General features: G+C 43.8%; 1 protein-coding gene across 1 annotated transcript; it reads right to left on the reverse strand.

Annotated features, from left to right (window-relative positions):
* Positions 1-946: 946 nt before the first annotated feature.
* ZBTB8OS (zinc finger and BTB domain containing 8 opposite strand) lies at positions 947-15,202 on the reverse strand. Its single transcript, XM_048826197.2, has 7 exons — positions 15,065-15,202; positions 10,194-10,218; positions 6,914-7,035; positions 6,613-6,695; positions 6,146-6,198; positions 4,472-4,508; positions 947-3,234 (listed from the first exon to the last, which is right to left on the reverse strand). Exons 1-7 carry the CDS (start codon positions 15,150-15,152, stop codon positions 3,148-3,150), a joined length of 495 nt encoding a protein of 164 aa, XP_048682154.1. The 5' UTR covers positions 15,153-15,202; the 3' UTR covers positions 947-3,147.
* Positions 15,203-20,159: the final 4,957 nt, after the last annotated feature.

Raw genomic sequence — 20,159 nt, forward strand, 5'->3', positions numbered from 1 at the left:
GGGACCGTGCTACCCCCCTGCCCCATGCCAAAAATCGACCCGACATGCCACATCCAGCCCCACCTGAAACTCCTTCAGGCACCAACGGGAACCGAACCCGACCGACGCACCATTGGCTGAATACAGCCACCTGACAGCCCCTGGGAAGTTGGGCTAACTATCTTGTCTTCCTTCCCCCTCCCCTGTGATAGGTCAATTAAGATGACTGATTGACAGCCACATGGTCCAATAGAAGTCCTTCCTGATTAGCTGCTTTGAGTGGGTGGGACCTGACCCAGTGCTCAAACAGCTCTGTGGAGTAAAAGCTCTGCAGAGCTTCCCGCCAGCCCCGCATCAACTCCACGCTGCTATTGGCTGAACAAATCGGCAGACTGTTTTTGCCCAATGGGGTGAGGAGTTGCCTCGAGTGAGGGACAGGGGCTGGCCTGGGTGGGAGCCCCGGCCCTCAGAGAGGCGACGTCTTTTGGTTCCACTCTTATGCTATCAACCCTCTGCTCTCTGGCTCCACCCCACTAGCCAGCGTTGGCCCAGCCATGTCCTGCTGAGGGCCGGCTTCCCTCATGACCCAGGCTGGTTCCCCCACCTCATATTGTACACCGTATTACACACCCACCCCACTCGCATCAGCTCAACTAGTTCTGAGGCTCGCACACGCACACATCCTCACTCCAACAGGCAAACGGGACATCACCCCAATGCAGCCAGCTCTGGGGTGCAGGGCAGCAGCAGGCAGCCAACACAACTGTACATCTTGCAACAGCCTGAGGGAGGGGCAGTTTAGCCAATATGTCATTGCCCATGTGTAACAGAGTTGCAGAGGGTCAACTGGAAGGAGAGGGAAGGAAAGTGGTGACGGTATTTGCCCTGCTTCACCTACAAAACTAACCCCACCACTCTCTCTCACCTCCAGGAGATGCTGCTCTCCGTAGATGGTTATAAACACCTGCACAATTAAGTCAACTTTATTTCACACTATACATGCAACTAAATTGAAGAGATTTTTAAATGGCCATGTGCACAGTAACATGATTGTAAGAAAACCCGTTCCTCCCTTTAAAGGTGGTCTTAAGTAAAACATTTTAAAAAAGAAAGCTGCTTGAAGTGGGCAGCCCTTTCTACACTTTGTAATTATTTTCTCAAAATACAATGGAAGAAGGGAAGGGTACTAAACACAGTATTAACCTTTCCTAGTTATAGTACAATAGACTCTTCTTTTTTGAGGTAGTGGGCAGTGGGGTTCGTTAGCGTGATGATGTCCCAGTTTTATAGGGACAGTCCTGATATTTGGGGCTTTGTCTTATATAGGCAACTATTACCCCCAACCCCCATCCCAATTTTTCACACTTGTTGTCTGGTCACCCTAGTTCTGACATGCTATACTGAGCCAAACAGAGACAACTGCAGATAAGATGTTACTGATACCTGTTGGTGATTTGCTCCTACCCTCTTTCAAACATCCCACTTCCTATGCTGATAATAAAAGGAGAGCTAGTAAGTGGTCATTTCAAAAAGATGACAATTGTCCTGCATGGATCCTATATGCAATAATGTTCAAACAGCAAAGAACCGTTACTCACACAGTTAACTTGTACACTACTGTGAAAGATACGGGTCCCAATTCTAGTTTGCCCCTGGCAGTATGAAGGTGCCTTAGAGCTGCTGAAAATATAATTTACTCACTCCTGCCCCACAAAAAACTCCACTTGCTGTAATTATTCTCTTTCTCCTCCCCACTAACACACCCACAACCATCCCTTGCTAGTAAAGGCCAACCCAAAATATACATTAGCATTTAAAGAAAGACATAGGAACTTTCCGCACTGTTTACATGCAAGGTCTCAGAACTGTATAGCACAATGAAGAACGGTGAAGTTTACACACACTTCTCTGTAGGAAAGGTGTTCAGTCAGAGTTTGCCTCCTGCATGACAATGCATTGTCCTACAATGGAGGAATGCTATGTACCGTTTCTACGGTCTTAAGAAAGAAGTAGCCAGTTTATTGACTGCCATCACGGGAACAGGAGAGAAGTGCCCTTCATATGCCAAGATCTAATTGTTCTGGGACATGCAAATCCTGGTAGACTCCCTTCTACCCCAGAAATGGTGAATGCAGCCTCTGCTTGTGGGAAGGGCAAGAGGAAACATTAGTACTGTACTACACTCACATGGACACATGCTTCATTACAGTAGGAGTTTACCAGTGTTCTATGGAGGAGATCCAGTACCACCTAGTGGCATCTTTTCACTTTAACACAAACAGGTCAAGATGGACTTTTATCATGGTAAATCCTTTCATTAGGCCAGACTAGCAGCAGAGATCTCAAGGTATGTCTACACACCAACTAGAGACTTGTGGCTTACCCATGCCAGCCGACTCAGGCTTGCAGGGCTCTGGGTGTGGGGTCGTTTCACTGCTGTGTAGACTTCCAAGCTTGGGCTGGGGCCCAGGCTCTGGGACCCTGTGAGGTAGGAGGGTCCCAGAGCCTGGGCCCCAGCCTGAAAGCCTACACAGCAATGGAACAGCCCCACAGCCTGAGCCCAAGTCGGTTGGCATGGCCCAGCCATGGGTTTTAGTTTGCTGTGTAGACATGCCCTTGGAAGCTCTAAATAAAGTGAAACAGAGATGCCACTTTGGAATGAGCAAATTAAAATCTATATCAAAACAGTGCAAAACAGAGGAGAGGTAGTTTCTCTAAAAGAAGGCAAAGTGTTCAGATCTATGACACTCTAGTCTTCTCCTGCTCACTCAATAAAATATATTTTTGGCTAATAAAAATAACCCCCTTTTGATTTCCCCACCTACATTCAAAAGGAACCCAGTACCAATGCTGGCCTTTAAAAATCGATATAAAAGTATCAGTGCTACTGAGAGACTCCCTACAAATCCCTTTCTTTTCACCAGAGAAACTTAGCTCTCCTTTCTGGATATGCAGTTCCCAGCCTGGTTCACCATCCTCAGAGTAAAATCATAGGTGGCTATTCCCTGTGATTCCTCCTCCCAGCTGATGGAGCATCTTACTGGGTCTAAGTATTACAATACATTTATAGCCAATTGTTCCATTATTTCCAGACGGATGACAGAGTTCGTGTGGGACCTTTGCCAGCAATGACAAGTATTCACTCCTTTCAGCAGTTTTCTTCTTGTTTTAGATATCGATGATCACAAACACTTCTGGAGTCTCTTCTTCATAGATCTGCATTGCTGAATAAGTTATTGCCTTGACCTCAGTACCCTAGAGGGAATGGGCACAGGAAATTAGAGTTTGTAAACCATGAGCCCCAGCAGTGGCTCTGTATGAATCACAGCAATACATGAATATTTACTGGCTTCCTGGGAATGCTATTCAGTTTACAGTAGTTTTCAAACTGGGGTATATGTACCCCTAGGAGTATGTGAGCTCTCGTTAGGGGGTACATAAGAAAAATCCTGTAGTGGCAGACAACGCATTTTATTTAGTACAGAGATTTTCCAACTGTGGCGGGGTGCCCCCTAGGGGTGTGTGGAAGAACATTTGGGGATGAGCGGGGACACAAGGTGGCTTGGGCCAGCGACGCCAGGCAGCTAAGGGAGGGAGTGCCACCTCCACCCCCTGCCTGACCTCTGTGAAAGCCTCCAGAAGCTGTTGCTAAATGGAAGGCAGAAATTGGGGAGGGGCACATGATCCCACACATCCTCCCCCACCTATGTCAGATAGGGGCATGCAGTAAGCTATATTATTTCGAAAGGGGTACAGAGCCTAAAAAGGAAAAGGAGTACTTGTGGCACCTTAGAGACTAACCAATTTATTTGAGCATAAGCTTTCGTGAGCTACAGTTCAATTCATCGGATGCTAAGGTGCCACAAGTACTCCTTTTCTTTTTGCGAATACAGACTAACATGGCTGCTACTCAAGAGCCTAAAAAGTTTGAAAACCGCTTAGTTTAAAAAAAAAAAATCCTTCCCCAGAAGCACAGCTGTGCTGCACTTGTTAGGAGTGTAAAGGTTGGGACATCACCATGTAGAAACTGATCTAGGTGATGGGAAAGTAGCAGAACAAAGTTACTTTCTGCACAGCACCAACTCCCATCAACTAGCCACAACAGAACACAGTTTGGGTGATGTGGGAGGGAAATCAGGAAGGATTAGATTAGTTTATTACTGAATCTCTAGAGAATTTACAACAGAGCAACCTAATAACTATCATGCCAGTGTAAGCACCCTGACTTTGGATTGGTTTGTATTTCATTGGCTCAGCTAGACAACGGACTTCTCATTGCTGCTAGCTCATGAGTAATCACCCAGACACTCAGTTTCAGGAGTGCTAATTGCTGCATTCACAAATGGCAGTTAGTGAGCAAGAGCTTTGGTATCAGAGGCAATACTGGCATCTAATTACGCAGAAAAGTTTGTAACTGGCTCTCTTAATAATTTAGGAGAAAAGCCTTTGTCATACCCATGAAACCGTAAGACACAGAGCAATTGTTACATACCTGAGGGTGTTTGGGTAAAGAGAACTCTTCCCCCCACCTTAGGGAACAAACAAAAAACAAACCCACAGATAAGTGTGAGGAGATTGTTGAAACTTTGGTTTAATTCAACAACTATCATTGCTGGAATCACCAGTGCAAGTGAGTCACTTAGAGGAAATCCACTTTGTGGAAAGGTCAGATTAACTCTCCTCAGTAGTTCTCTCATAGCGTAACTACTGAGGTGGTGTGGAGGATAGTTACTATCTCAGAGAGCTGAGCCATCCCAGCAAAGATACTAGTTATTTGTACCTTGCTTGTTTAAATATATAAAAAGCCTCCTGTTCCAGGCTCTAGCCTCTTGGGCAATTTTACAAGCTATTAACAGAAGAAAAAAAAAGCAAAGTAATTCAGGGAACAACATACTACACCCTCTCTAGTAGTTAAAACGCGCAACTCCCACTGTAGGGGAGAGAATGGCACACCATCCCTTGTGCCACATGGAGGGGAATTTTTCCAACTAATTGCTGGAAAGGTCACTCCCATAAGCCAGGGTTGCTAGGAGAGGTGTGGGTGGAAGAAAGAAAGCATGAGCCAGTGGTTAGGCAGCAACCCATGACATAAAAGAATAGGGGTGTGGCTCTTCTACAGAATTCCTCTGTGATCTTGGGCAAGTCAGTTAGCCTCTCACGGTCTCAGTTCCCCGATCTGTAAAATGGGGATGATAGCACTTCTACACCTCACAGGGGTTTTGTGAGGATAAATAAGTTATAGCCTGTGAGGCACTAAGATAAAGGGCCCCAGAGAAGGACTTAAGATAGATTGAAGGGAGAGGAGAAGAAACAAAGCCCATTTTCCTTTCACTTATGCATTAGAGATTCACTCTTAACAGTTCCCCTATAGAATTGGGAGGATTGAAGCTATTCTGGTCCTTCCAAGTCTCCTCATGCAAGTACAATACACACAGTGTACGGTCAGCTACAACACTGAAAAGCTAATCCCCCCCCAAAAAATCCACTGAATCATCAACATGTATGTAAATGCTATAGCTGTCGTCCAGTGGGAGTGAAACTGGGCATCTATGGCATTGTCTAGACTAGGGCTACACCCATACCAGGAAAACGTATTAATTAACCATGTGCTAACATCCTAATCTTAATAAGGCTGCTATAGTTCAAACACTTTAAACTGGTCAAGATAAAACTTAAGGGGAGTCTAGGGTTTAACTCCATCAGGTTAACATGTTCTGAAGTACAACTGCTTTGTCTCAATTAGAATTTTAGAAGAGGTTAGTTAGATTGAGCTAGCTCAATCTAACATCACACCTTTAAATCCTAGTCTAGAGAAGGCCTACAAAATAGGGAGAAGGAAGCGGAGAGACGTTGATTTGCCTACAGTCCCTGTATTGTATTAAATAAATCCCTGAAGTTCTGGGCTCAGATTATTTTTATTTCCGGTCTGCTTCCAAGTCTTTGATAGCAACTGGCTGAAACATATCAGAATAATAAGTAGTATTATACAGTTTTACAAAGATTAGCTGATTAATCCTCATGAGAGAGAGCATGATAGATACTTAAATTTTATATACATGACAGACACAGATAGAAGGACTTGCCCAAGGCCCCCCCACTCCTTCCTAGTCTTTATTCACTGGTTTTCAGAATTTCGCTCTTAAATGAGATGGTGTTGATTACTCACCCAATGGACCTTATTTTGTACCTCATTCGGTCAATGTGAAGCACTTTCACCTCCTGCAAGGAAAAAAGAAACAGGGTAAAAAGTTGCCATTAAGAGGACTTCTCATATTGATTTATACCACCGGATGAAGACTCCCAGTGAACATGCCTCGATACAAAGCCAATATTCACATCACCATCGGAACCTAAAGCCAGCGTTTGAGCAGCCTCAGAGACACACTGGTGTTCAGAATTCAGATGTACACAGAACAGTTATTATGGTATAATGGCATCTATTCATTAGCCTTTACAACAGCAAAACTAAGAATATGTGCCTTGCCTCTCCCTATCCTTGTGTCTACAATCCCCCTGATGTGTTGGCGGGTGTAAGTGTTTTGTTGGTTCCACCTTTACTGCCCCAGATACTGCTGTACCTAGGGCAGGTGTTGGTAGGGAATAGTCCTGTCCTGTAAGATGGAAGAGACTTACCCTGGGTACGAAGAACTGGTCAGCACTGAATTTATATAGCCACTCATTCAAGAAGTTATAGAGAAGAGAGAGCAGGTCATGTCCTACAGGATAGAAGCAGAGAGAGAAAGACTCAACTGGGAGCTCGGTCAAGAACTTCCCAAACATTCTTTCAGTCCATATCAAAGGGGCAGTTTCCTGATGACAAAGTACTAGAAGATTCAGCCAACTGAGATTGGCTCCTTAGATGTAGTACTGACCTTTTTATTTCAATGCACTTCTCTTTCAACGAGTTCATACAATAGGCTCACTGCCTTCTTACCTTCTGCCTCCACTTCTATAGTATCCAAGGGTTCAACCGTCTCTGTATCCGTCATGTAGCCAAACATGGCCATAGCACACTGCTCAAATGTCTCTTCCAAGGTATCTCCCCAGGCATGTAACCTACAGACAGCAGCATTACTCCATCATATAATAGTAACAAAGAAAGTGGGGGGATGCAGATGAAAGATTGGGGTGCTAGTATAACTGGGAAAGGAAGTGAATGCAGAGAAGTGCAGACCTGCCATTACCTATGAATAGGGGCATTTGGGAAGAAGATTAGGGAAGCACTGTTGAAATATTGCAAGAGGAAAGGAGCTTCCTTTTGGAGGGACAGAGTGGGAAAGTAGAAAATATTTTACTAAAAGAAGTGATGTCCTTCCTAAATATGGACAGTTGGCATGCATGGAAATAGATCACTTGGAAATAAAGAGGTAGCATGAACATCTGAGGTTGAAGAGAAGAGACAAGGAGCTGAAGAATTAAAACACCTCCATGTAGCTTAGACTTATTTCAGGAGCACTCTAGGCATACCTTTGTGACATTCTGTACCTTGGAGGAGCACCCTGTAACCCCCCATATTCCTCATCTGTATATAATTGTGATATTACATATAAAACATGCCTTGTAAGGTATCAGCGGGAAGGTTATGATCTGCTGAAAGTCATTTCTCTATGCATTAATGATATACATATATGGATGTGAAGTTATGAGAATTGTGTTGTATGGCTGTCACTAAAACATGCTGTAAATTGGGGAATTAGCCAGATGATAGCTCGCCAGAGGAAACAGCAAGGAAAGTAACTAACACCCGGGCAGGATGTCAAACAACCCATCAACCACCCTTGTCCAGCAAGGGAGCTACAATTCAATGACTCACTTGCATGAGGCCACACCAGAGGAATTGCTCAACCTTGCCTGGAGACTCAGCAGTGCCCTGAGACATGCCTGGACTTTTGTTCTACAACACAGGGGGCCCAGGCTTGGCCTTTTACTCCTTCACCCACCTATGCTGCAAGCAACAAGGACACTCTGAAGACTCCAACTGAGGGGACTGGTCCAGATGTCAAGGGTGAAATCTGTGTACTTTGAACTGCAATATCCAGTGGGGTGAGAAAGACTCCTTAATCTAGTTGTTGCCCAGTCTAATAGGGTTGAGAGTTTAGACTGCATGTTTATATTTTATTTCTGTTGGTAACTAATTGACTTTTTGCCTATCACTTAAAATCTATCTTTTGTAGTCAATACATTTGTTTTACTGTTTATCTTTACTAGTGAATTTGCCTGACGTGTGTGGTAAATCTGCTCAGGTTTTGCAAAGACTGGTGTATGTACACTTTCCATTGATGAAGTAGTGAACCAGTTACTAAATTTGCGCTGCCCATCTTGAACAGTGCAAGACGGTATATTCCTGAGGTCCAAGGCTGGGAGCTCCTGGCTCAATGCTCTCACCCCACCAGCTCCTGAGCCCAGGCCCCAGTCTGTCCCCCCAGCTAGCTATTCTGAACCCTAGTCTGTGACCCCTAGCAGCCCTGTGTGCCCCACTCTGTCCTAACCTGGCTCTGCAGGCAGGGTGCAGTGATGAACTTCTACTCCTGGGGGAATTCTGCTCCACTGTGCATGCACAGAAAATACATTCTGCCCTAGAAGTGCTGCAGTTCCACCTTTTGCCCACCAGAGGCTGCTGTGGCGCCAGAACAGCCAGCTGTGTTCAGGTGCTGTTGGCTGTTCTAGCGCCACAGCAGCCTCTGGTGGGCAAAAGGTGGAACTGCAGCACTTCTGCGGCAGAATGAATTTTCTGTGTGTGGGGGGGGGAAATTCTGTGTACGCACAGTGGCGCAGAATTCCCCCAGGAGTAAATTTCTGGGTGTAACCTCACTAAGATTAATTCTTCTATCACATTTGATGTAAATCAGGAGTAACTGTGAAGTCAGCAGGGTTGCATCTATGTAAACTGATGTGAGAGGAGAATTGGGCCAAATATATCCCCTTTGAGCTTACGGAATGCATACCTAAGCATGCTGGGATGCAGGGGTGCTGGAACTAAGGGTGCTGGGGGTGCAGCAGCACCCTCTGGCTTGAAGTAGTTTCTATCATGTACAGGTTTTACAGTTTTGTTCAATGCCTTTCAGCACCCTCACTATAAAAGTGATTCCAACGTCACTGCTGGGATGCTAGATATTCTTTGTTTCATTTCAACAATATGGTTTCTCTTTTTAGGGCATGGGGGGTGGATATATTTATCTATTTCTCTTTTGATAAGTTTGTAATGGGTTTCCCAGGGTGCAGCCTGGGACCGTGGGACCACTGTGCCCCCTAAACTCTCCAGCCTGGGCTGTGTCTCATAATGCCTTGCTAGTGACCAGCAGCAAACCCCTCTAGGAGCTGTGATCACTCAGCACAACCTCATGTGGAGCCCCGCAGCCAGCTAGATTGCATGAATGCTCCCAGAGCCACTCATGAATCACGCAGGGAAAGGCACCAGCCAAATCCCTCTAGCTGAATGGGAATTAGGATGCAAGGCCACATGGGGATTGGGGGAGAAGGGCTGCAGGGACACATAAGGATGGGGAAGAAGGCTGCAGAGACCCATGGGGATGGGAGGTGTGGGGAGATGGGCAGATGTGCCTGACTGAATGAGAGGTGATTTGGGTCAGCAAGGGTCTGCATGAGGGAGGCGTCCAAACTCCCTTACAATCCAGCCTGCCCCTCGCCCCCCAAACAAACAAACAAACAAACTGTTCCATACTTCTTCCAGCCACATCCAACAACCCTCCAGGTTCACTTCAGGTTCCTTCTCTCTCCCTCAGCTCCTCCATTACCCCTGACTCCCCCAAGCCTTTGCACTGCTTCTGACTGGTGCAGGAAATACAGTTCTGTATTAAGAAAAGGAGTACTTGTGGCACCTTAGAAACTAACAAATTATTTGAGCATAAGCTTTCGTGAGCTACAGCTCACTTCATCGAGTTCTACTTCTACTCACTACTCTGAGTTCTGTATTGTAATTTAAATTAATTACTCAAAGTTCTGTGCTAATATGCTTAGTAAGGAATCTGTTTGTCAAAAAAAGTTACCAGAATCTTTTTTTGGTTACAGACAAACTTGCTGACAGATATTTTGAAATAAATTACCAAAATAATTGAAACTGGTGTGATTATACTGTGATATTTTGACAAATAAAATATGCAGAATTTTGCAGAATTTTAAAATATTGGGCACAGAATTTAATTTTTTGGCATAGAATTCCCCCAGGAGTAGAAATTGCAGCTGTAAATACTCACTGAACGTCAGCTGTGTGATCCAGATCTGGGGGAGTAGAAGAAGAATAGTTATGAGATCATCATGGTGGTTTAAAAATAAGCAATAATATGGAAGAAAAAGTCAGGTCCTGTTAATAACAAGATAATTTTTTGTGCTTGTTTTGACACTGAAGCTCCAGCTAGTGTGTTAATCTGATTAATTAACAATGACACTTGAAAAGATTTAATTCAGTGTCATCAACACATGTCGACAGAACAGGTTTTTAAAAGAAAAACCACAAAAAGCTAACTTGTTTCTAGTGAAACCACCGATAACATGGTACAATTCAGGGCAGCTGCAACAGTGTTCCCCTTTTGTGGTCCACCAAGGGCACTCACTCTTAAACCTCCAGCTCCCAGCCATCACCTCTCCTGGGGAGAGACCCGCATCTCTCTCCCTCTCCTGAATGGGGTTTTTCCAGATGGCACAATTCCCTACCTACACGGTGTTATTACCGGCAAGTCAGACTGCCTAAATAGACCAGGGTCTGTGATTTGCTCTCATTCCAGAAGCTATAGCCAGCTTAACTGCCTACAGTTATGCTCTTACACAACTCTAGGTCAGCACTTTTATTCAAGGTGAAAGCATTACAGAGAAAAACACAATTAAAACAATTCTACACATGCAATAATAAGTTTACCAAAGACCATTCCCACCCCTACTCCAGCAGAGGCTCTGGTAGGAGTTAGTCCTTCAAACCCCCCCAAAATGTTTTGTGGTTACAAGTTCCTAACAGCTTCAGCTCAGCACAAGCACATCCATGCATAGGTCAGTCTTTCCTTTATGCAGCCAGGTTGTCTAACTGTATCCAGTGTTTTTTAAAATCAGGGTTTTTTATTAAAATGCTATTCTAGGCCATTCCACCTTTTATCCCCCTCCAATTAATCCACTCTTTGGGTCAGCTCATCAACATTCAGCCCCTCCCTGTGCTTGTGCTCTGACTCCCACTTGCAGAAGTCAAGCACAGACAACGTAACCAAGTTAATTTTACAATTAAAGTGTACTCCCACCTCCATTGTAGGCAAAATACCCCAGAGAGGACTGAGCTGAATAAGAAAAAAGCAGCCGGTGGTACAGAATGTATTTTGCTGCTTGCATACAACAAGGTGTGGTGTTGTAATTGATAACAATATTCTACACCATAATTTTGAAGCATAATGTTGATGGATCAGGACTGGATACAAGAAGTTGGGGAGAACTTAAGAACGGCCATACTGGGTCTGACCAAAGGTCCATCTAGCCCAGTATCCTGTCTTCCGACAGTGGCCAAAGCCAGGTGCCCCAGAGGGAATGAACAGAATAGGTAATCATCAAGTGATCCATCCCCTGTCGCTCATTCCCAGCTTCTGGCAAACAAGAATCTAGGGACACCATCCCTGCCCATGCTGGCTAATGGCCACTGATGGACCTATCCTCCATGAACTTATCTAGTTCTCTTTTGAACCCTGTTATAATCTTGGCCTTCACAACATCTTCTAGCAAAGAGTTCCACACGTTGGCTGTGCTTTGCGTGAAGAAATACTTCCTTTTGTTTGTTTTAAACTTGCTGCTTATTAATTTCATTTGGCGACTCCTAGTTCTTGTTTTATGAGAAGGAGTAAATAACACTTCCCGATTTACTTTCTCCACACCAGTCATGATTTTATAGACCTCAATCATATCCCCCCTTAGTTGTCTCTTTTCCAAGCTGAAAAGTCCCAGTCTTATTAATCTCTCCTCATACGGAAGCTGTTCCATCCCCCTAATCATTTTTGTTGCCCTTTTCTGAACCTTTTCCAATTCCAGTATATCTTTTTTGAGATGGGCCAACAACATCTGCATGCAGTATTCGAGATGCGGGTGTACCATGGATTTATATAGAGGCAATATGATATTTTCTGTCCTATTATCTATCCCTTTCTTAATGATGCCCAACATTCTATTCGCTTTTTTAACGGCCGCTGCACTGAGTGGATGTTTTCAGAGAACTATCCACAATGACTCCATGATCTCTTTGAGTGGTAACAGCTAATTTAGACCCCATATTTTATATGTATAGTTGGGATTATGTTTTTCAATGTGCATTACTTTGCATTTATCAACATTGAATTTCATCTTCCATTTTGTTGCTCAGTCACCTAATTTTGAGAGATCCTTTTGTAGCTCTTCGCAGTCTGCTTGGGACTTAACTATCTTGAGTAATTTTTGTATCATCTGCAAATTTTGCCACCTCACTGTTTACCCGTTTTTCCAGATAATTTATGAATATGTTGAATAGGACTGGTCCCAGTAGCAGCTCCTGGGGAACACCACTATTTACCTCTCTCCATTCTGAAAACTGATGAGTTATTCCTACCCTTTGTTTCCTATCTTTTAACCAGTTACCAATCCATGAGAGAACCTTCCCTCTTATCCCATGACAGCTTACTTTGCTTAAAAGCCTTTGGTGAGGCACCTTGTCAAAGGCTTTCTGAAAAATCTAAGTACGCTGTATCCCCCTTGTCCACATGCTTGTTGACTCCTTCAAGAATTCTAGTGTATTGGTGAGGCATGATTTCTCTTTACAAAAAAAAAACCAAAAAAACCATGCAGACTCTTCCCCAACACTTGAGCACTTGATTCCCACTGACACCAGTAACTCAGAGGATCAGGCCTAAATGCCTTCAATTACATGGCGGCTCCCTAGTATAGCTGCACTTTGTAAGGCATTAGGTTTACATTTAAAAGTGTCATTAAAAAATAAATTTCCAAACCTGTGCAGTTAAAGCAGATACATGAACAGTCAAAATACTGGTCATCAGCCACTAACTGATCCAAAACAAGTGTATACATGGACTGTACAATCCATTGCAGACAGATCTCTTTGTACAGAGTCACGTACAGAGTAGTCCAGTGAAAGGGCTAACAAGTCGTGCTCTGCGCACTTACAGTGCAAGATGCAGACATTAGGCCCGATCCTACAAATACTGCCCGTCAGCTCTCAGACAGCTGCTGAGTGAAGAGCACTCTTGAAAATCTGACCAATAATTCTTACTACCTTTAGTAGTCTTATTGACTTACGCCTAGTGTTAGCGTGATCACGCCCAAGATGGCACAGTTTCTCCATTTTATTATTGCTAGTGCGGTATGCTCCAAATCCTGATTCCCCCTTAAGATTATGAAAGACAATTTTAAGCAAAACCTCTCTCTTTCTTAAAAGGCTTTTTACAGCTAGGTTTTGGGATGTGTGTGTCAATAACGGTTTTAAGAGAGGACAGTGCACTTAACAAATAAAGAGTACGATGACCCTAAGTAACAAAAATCTAATTGAGAGCAAAGTTAAGGGACAAAAGTAAGTGAGCTAGCGCTTGAGTGAAAACATTAGTTATTAAAATCATTAGGGGAAACCTAGAATTGGTGTATCAGTGTTGTTGCATTGTCAAACAACATATAAGTTATAGAACCAAATTTCAAAGCAAAGATGAATACAGTCTATACCTCCTATCTCTAGCTAAAACAGATTTCTGACAGCTCTTATGAGATATTAAAGGTGTTTACTGCATCAACACAGCAAACAAGTGATGATGACTAGATGTCTGTGACAGTTTCTTCTTTTCCCTCAAGGCTGAGAAGTGTCATGTGTCCGTATTCTGCAGGCCTACTGCACAAGCCTTTTCTGTTCATTTATAGCTTTTAAGCGGCCAACACCCTAATATGTGGCATTGACTTTTAAACCATTAAGAAGGATTACAAAACGAGGAACCCACAATATAAAATTGATCTTAAATTATGTAATATTAATTCTTTAAACACATATGAAATTTTCTACATCCACAATTTAGGGATCTAGAATTTAAGTCAACTCACAGTAACACAAAAGGTGTGTGAAATTGTTGGAGACAGATTTAAACTTAGGTCTAAAATAACTAACATACAACAGATCATTACAGCTGAAGCCACCCTCTTGGTTCCATAATCACTTACCTGCTTTGTAAATAGTTTCCCTACCAACTATCTCTAACAAATAACAGCTATAGAGTCTAATTCATTTCAGCCAGAGAATAAAAATCTTCTCCGATTACAGAAGGAAGATTGGCTCCCTTTTGACTGGTGGAACATGCTGCTGTCATTAGCCTATACTAGGTTTAAGAGCTGAACAAGTCCTGAAACATATGTTAATAAATTACACAAACTACTCTCTCAAACAGGCACAGCCTAAATAAAACTACAGTTAGACCCAGGCTGCTTCCTGTAAGCACCTAAAGCTATTAAATCAAGGCAGGAAGGAATTCCTGGGGAGGGAAGGGGAAAAAAGCCCAGGCAAAAGTCTTAAAGCAGCAGATTAAAGCACATAATGCAAAAACAAAACAGAAAAACATGTAGTAAAGAAGATGGAAAAAATACATTATCTCAAGCATTTGTTTAGAGACAAGAAACAGCTTAGAAGGAGTCAGAGGAACAGCCGTGTTAGTCTGTATTCGCAAAAAGAAAAGGAGTACTTGTGGCACCTTAGAGACTAACCAATTTATTTGAGCATGAGCTTTCGTGAGCTACAGCTCAGCTCACGAAAGCTCATGCTCAAATAAATTGGTTAGTCTCTAAGGTGCCACAAGTACTCCTTTTCTTTCTTAGAAGGAGTGTTTCCCTGGATGCTTTTGATGAATAAGTCATTGTATAGTTATTTACATCACAGAAAGGCACAAAGTAATTCAACAAATTAAGAATCACAAACAACCCCTACAGTTAATCTACAGGCACACACCCACAATCTGAAAGTGAAAACAGCATGCAGCACCCATGTATTAAGGAGACTCACCTTTCCAGAGTCCCCCTCACCGCCACCCCATGCCCAGCACCCCATAGACTATGTCTGGACAAGGCTAGAAATACTCACACTCATATTTCTTATTGAGGGGCGGGTACTTGGCTTTAATGGCCTGCTGATCCGCTGTCAGATTATAGTCCCTGTAGTTATCTGCCATGATCACTTTAGTGTACACTACTCACTTCCTGCTTTATAAAAATGGCCACCCCCTTCCAGGCTGTCAGAGAAGTTTCCACACGTGATGCTGGTGCTTAAAGAGAGAGTTCTCTTTTTATCAGGCCAGTCTCTGAGGACTATCAATAGCAATTTTGGAAGAGATCTTTTATTGTAACTAAATGTAGCTAGCACCATAACTGTAGGAGGCTATGGAACTGTGATATTTCAAATGTGCCTCTCTGAATTCCCATGCCACCAAATCCTTCATTCATTGGGGAAATTTAGACCTTGATTCTGCAAAGATTTTACATGTGCTTTTAACTTTATGCGCTATGAATAGTGAACATGAACAGTGGGTAAAGTTAAGCATGTGCATAAGTCTTTGCAGGTTTGGGGCCACAAATTGTTAACTCCTTGGAGCAGGAATAATGTCTTCCTTTATGTTCTGTACAGTCCCAAGCATGCTGTCAATTCTCCATAAATAATAGAATGATATTAAAACCAAAGTAACAAGTCAGTTGTATAGGAGGACTGCCTGAGCTTCCAAGTGTCAAATGCTTTCAACTCCCCCTGAAGTTAATGGTATCTGAGGGTATTCAGCACTTTACAGAACTATGCCCAGTGTGCATATGGAAATCTAAACATAGACATGTTACAAAACAAGCCCCTATAAAGCCCACCAAAATCACAGCAGCTGGCACAAATGCAGACTCTCAGTAGCTCTCAACCATGTCACTACAGCAGATAAAAGTGAAATCTGTTCTTTAGGGCAGCAACTGTTTGTTAGGCCCCAATCCTGAAAATACATGCAAATGCTTAAGTCAATGGGGCTCTGAATAGGATCTAGTCCCTAGTGAACAAGGTTGTCAGGGCCCAGTGAGGAGTACAAGTTTCCTAAAATCAGCCTGTTTGCAGTTTCTTCAGACTTTCAAGCCCCGTTTTAATTTGAAAGGTAAATGGAAATAAACTTCAGGACCAGAAAACACGTGTCAACTGCAGGTTCTGTAATCAAGTATTTATCCCCCAACTGTATCTTCCACTTCCCCACAGAATGACCAGCCTTGCTCTTTCCTTAAATTGCTTGCATGTGGAAGGAGCTATCTGCAGCTAAATCCAATTAGCATCCTCAACAGCTGATGGAAATTGTGCTGGTTCAAAATTGTCAGCTCTTGTGATTTTATCATGAGGGTCTCACAATGTGTAGCGTCTTCTTAAAGGCCCAGGTTCTGGAATCATGATATTGCATAATACACCTCTACCCGATATAACGTGACCTGATATAACACGAATTCGGATATAATGCAATAAAGCAGCGCTCTGGGGGGCGGGGCTGCGCACTCCAGCGGATCAGCGCATCAGCATGTCTGCCCTGACATGCTGCTCTGAGCGGTGTGTTCAGGTGCCGGGCCGGGGCCTAGGGGTTGGATAAGGGGCAGAGGGTCTCGGGGGCCGGTCGGGGACAAGGAGCGGGGGGGTTGGATGGTTTGGAGTTCTGGGGGTGGGGCAGTCAGGGAATGGGGAACAGGGGCGTTGGATAGGGCATAGGAGTCCTGGGGGGCCTGTCAGGGGAGAGGGGTGTGGATAGGGAGCGGGGCAGTCAGGGGACAGGGAGCAGGGGAAGTTGGGTGCGTTGGCGGTTCTGAGGGGTCAGTCAGGGGTTGGGAAGTGACTATTAATAACAGAAATGTTTGAGGCCAAAGCAAGTTCAATATAACGCAGTTTCACCTATAACGCAGAAAGATTTTTTGGCTCCCGAGGACCGGGTTATATCGGGGTAGAGGTGTAATTTCAACTTTAATTTTTTAAAGTAAATTTCTAGCCCTTGTGGTTGCAGAGAAAATCTTGAAAATGTGAAGCAAGGGATCCCTAAAGAGTCAAAAGGCAAGAAAAAGTACCGAACATTTAATATTTTAAAAAACCCTCATGATTTTTAAAACAATCTCTCCATTTTTATGGGCCAAATTAATTATTTTTCAATGTTTGGGGTTGACAAAGCAGGGCTAATAATGTTCTGAATGAAAATGTAAGAGAGGAAATCTATAAATAAATAAGGGTATACCTTTTTACTTTCAGTAGAAGGGAAGGACTTTTTGGAAGGACTAAATAAAAAGCTCTCATAGTTTTTTTTTATCAGGAGATTTTAAAAGAGGTCAGTATCATTATCTCCACTTTAAAAATGAGGAAATGGAGGCTCAGAGATGTGCAAGTGACTTATCTAAAGTCTCCTAGTAGAGTCAGAAATAGAGCCTGCATTTCCTGAGTCCTAGTCTAGTGTGTACACCTCTAGACCACATGCACTTAGTAGCAGCTAGTCTGCTTTTTAAAATTGGGATTAAGGACAGAGTACAGTCTGTGTCTATCCAATGTAGTGTTTTCTATAATGTCCATTTCTGTTGCATCTGAGTGGTATATATGGAAAGGGGAAAGTATTGACTAGGGTTGGATATAGTCCATTTATGTCTTGCTGCCATGGAGAGAACTAAGAAAATAATCAGGAGACAGGAAACATCCAAACATACAGGGCACATAATCAAAAAAACCTTAATTTTGTCTGTAATGTTTTAACTCTTCAGTGAGGAAGGGTGGTAACAAACTATCTAGGAAGCAGATTAAAGGCTGAATTTGAACCTTGTTTCTCAAATTCCGTAATTGTCTGGATTTTAGGGTGTTCCATACTATTATCTGATAATAGATTGCAGTGACTTGTAGACAAAAACTTTTATTCCTAGGTATATTTACTTCCCTTAGATGTAGTATGTAGGGACACACAAACTTTATAAAAACAGAGGTTTATGGGCAATTAAATTTGCATAAAGTGGAGCAGCTAACAGTTTTTCTGCTCTCTCCTAGATGCAGCATGGAGATGTCTGCAAATGTCTGATGCAGCACCTCATTAAAGAACATCTTGGAGCACTCCATGGTGGGGCCTCTAGTCTCTGTGGTGTAGTGCTGCACTATTTAAAACTGCTTGGACCAACATGCAGCATTCCATACTGGGACCATCTGCCTGTATTATAGATGGGTGGTTGTTCATTGCATATTCCTCCTTAGTGCACCTTAGCCAGTACATGATATAATATTACTCCTTATCATGGATCCACAGGATCAGTGCTACACTCCCAATTTTGGAACAGCGTCTTGGAGGAATCCCTTTGATCTGCCAGACCCCAAGGAGTCTCACTTGACTCCCAGGGTAGGCCATGCATCCTTACCATCTCCTGAGACTAAACTTCTGGGGCTTCATCACTTCTGCTTCATACTGAGCTCTGTTCAGCAAGTCCATAGAATCATAGAATCATAGAATATAAGGGTTGGAAGGGACCCCAGAAGGTCATCTAGTCCAACCCCCTGCTCGAAGCAGGACCAATTCCCAGTTAAATCATCCCAGCCAGGGCTTTGTCAAGCCTGACCTTAAAAACCTCTAAGGAAGGAGATTCTACCACCTCCCTAGGTAACGCATTCCAGTGTTTCACCACCCTCTTAGTGAAAAAGTTTTTCCTAATATCCAACTGAAACAGGGTCCTGATAGAGACTTGTACACTCTTCAGGGACTAGTGCACTTTACCAAGTAGTTACACTGACACTAACATTGCATTTTCAATACAGGAGGTTTATTAGTCAGCTGGAACACGGAGTAGGAAGTCCTTAGGTTAGCATACAGAAATTAAGGTTAAAGCATAGTCCATTATGGTCAGCCCAGAGCACCAGCTAAGCAGTAGTGAACCCCATTTTCAGACTCTCTGTCTCTGACTTCCTTCCTCAGCTCCCAGGTAACAAAGCCCCAAGCTTCTTCCAGGAACCATCTCTTATGTCCCCACCTCACACCTCCCAGTCCTTTGTTCTCCAGCTTGGGTCTCTGCTCAGCTTCTCTGCTGAGGCAGGGAAATCCTCCTGTCTCTGGGTCATTGGTTGCTAGGTGTCAGTGTCCTGGTTAGTGGCTTTCCATTGGTTCCATTCCATTCTCTGCCAGTCCTTTTTAATGACACTCATCTAGTCCACACAAGTGACACAGACACAGCTATGTCTTAGGCTATTTCTACACGACCACTTCTGTCGGTATAATTTATATCGCTCCTGGGTGTGAAGCCACCCCCCAACCAACATAAGTTACACTGACATAAGCGCCGGTGTAGACAGGGCTATGTCAGCAGAAGAGCTTCTCCAACCAACATAGCTACTGCCGCTCACTGGGGGTGGATTAAGTTGATGGGAGAGCTCTCTCCCGTTGGCTAAGAGTGTCATTGGTGCAGCTGTGCCACTGTAAGCTCTCTGAGAGCAAACACAGTCCTTTCCCCCCAACTGGGTAGCCACGCAAAGAAAAGGGGAAACTGAGGTATACATAGGATTCGTGGGTTTCAGAGTAGCAGCTGCGTTAGTCTGTATTCGCAAAAAGAAAACGAGTACGTGTGGCACCTTAGAGACTAACCAATTTATCTGAGTGTAAAAATGAGGATTCATAAAAATTTACAAAAAATTTCCCACTGTGTCACGCTGCTCACTATGGCGGTGGTAGGGCTGGTTGTTGAGTGGCAGGAGTTACACGCAGGCTTTACCCTTCGGTCACTCACTCAGATGACCCCCAATAGTGCTGGCAAATAGGGCACACCTGTGCAATGAGATGGGCCAACCACTGCCATCCGCGAGGGGACCAATTTCAGGTTTCAGAGGAACAGCCGTGTTAGTCTGTATTTGCAAAAAGAAAAGGAGGACTTGTGGCACCTTAGAGACTAACCAATTTATTTGAGCATGAGCTTTCGTGAGCTACAGCCCACTTCATCAGATGTATACCGTGGAAACTGCAGCAGACTTTATGTACATCATGCAGTGCCAGGCCATAGGGTTGGAGGGCGGCCCATCTGGAAAGGGTTTTGAGGGCCGGGCTGGTTTCGATGGCCCCCACAGCGTCACCTGTGGCATGCGGTGCAATCGCTGATCCCACCACCCAGGGTGACCCCAACCAATGCACGGACATGGGGCTCGAAGCGGACAGTCTGCGGTGCCTGTAGGC

This window comes from Caretta caretta, chromosome 19, assembly GCF_965140235.1.
Source record: "Caretta caretta isolate rCarCar2 chromosome 19, rCarCar1.hap1, whole genome shotgun sequence".
Classification (NCBI taxonomy): domain Eukaryota; kingdom Metazoa; phylum Chordata; order Testudines; family Cheloniidae; genus Caretta; species Caretta caretta.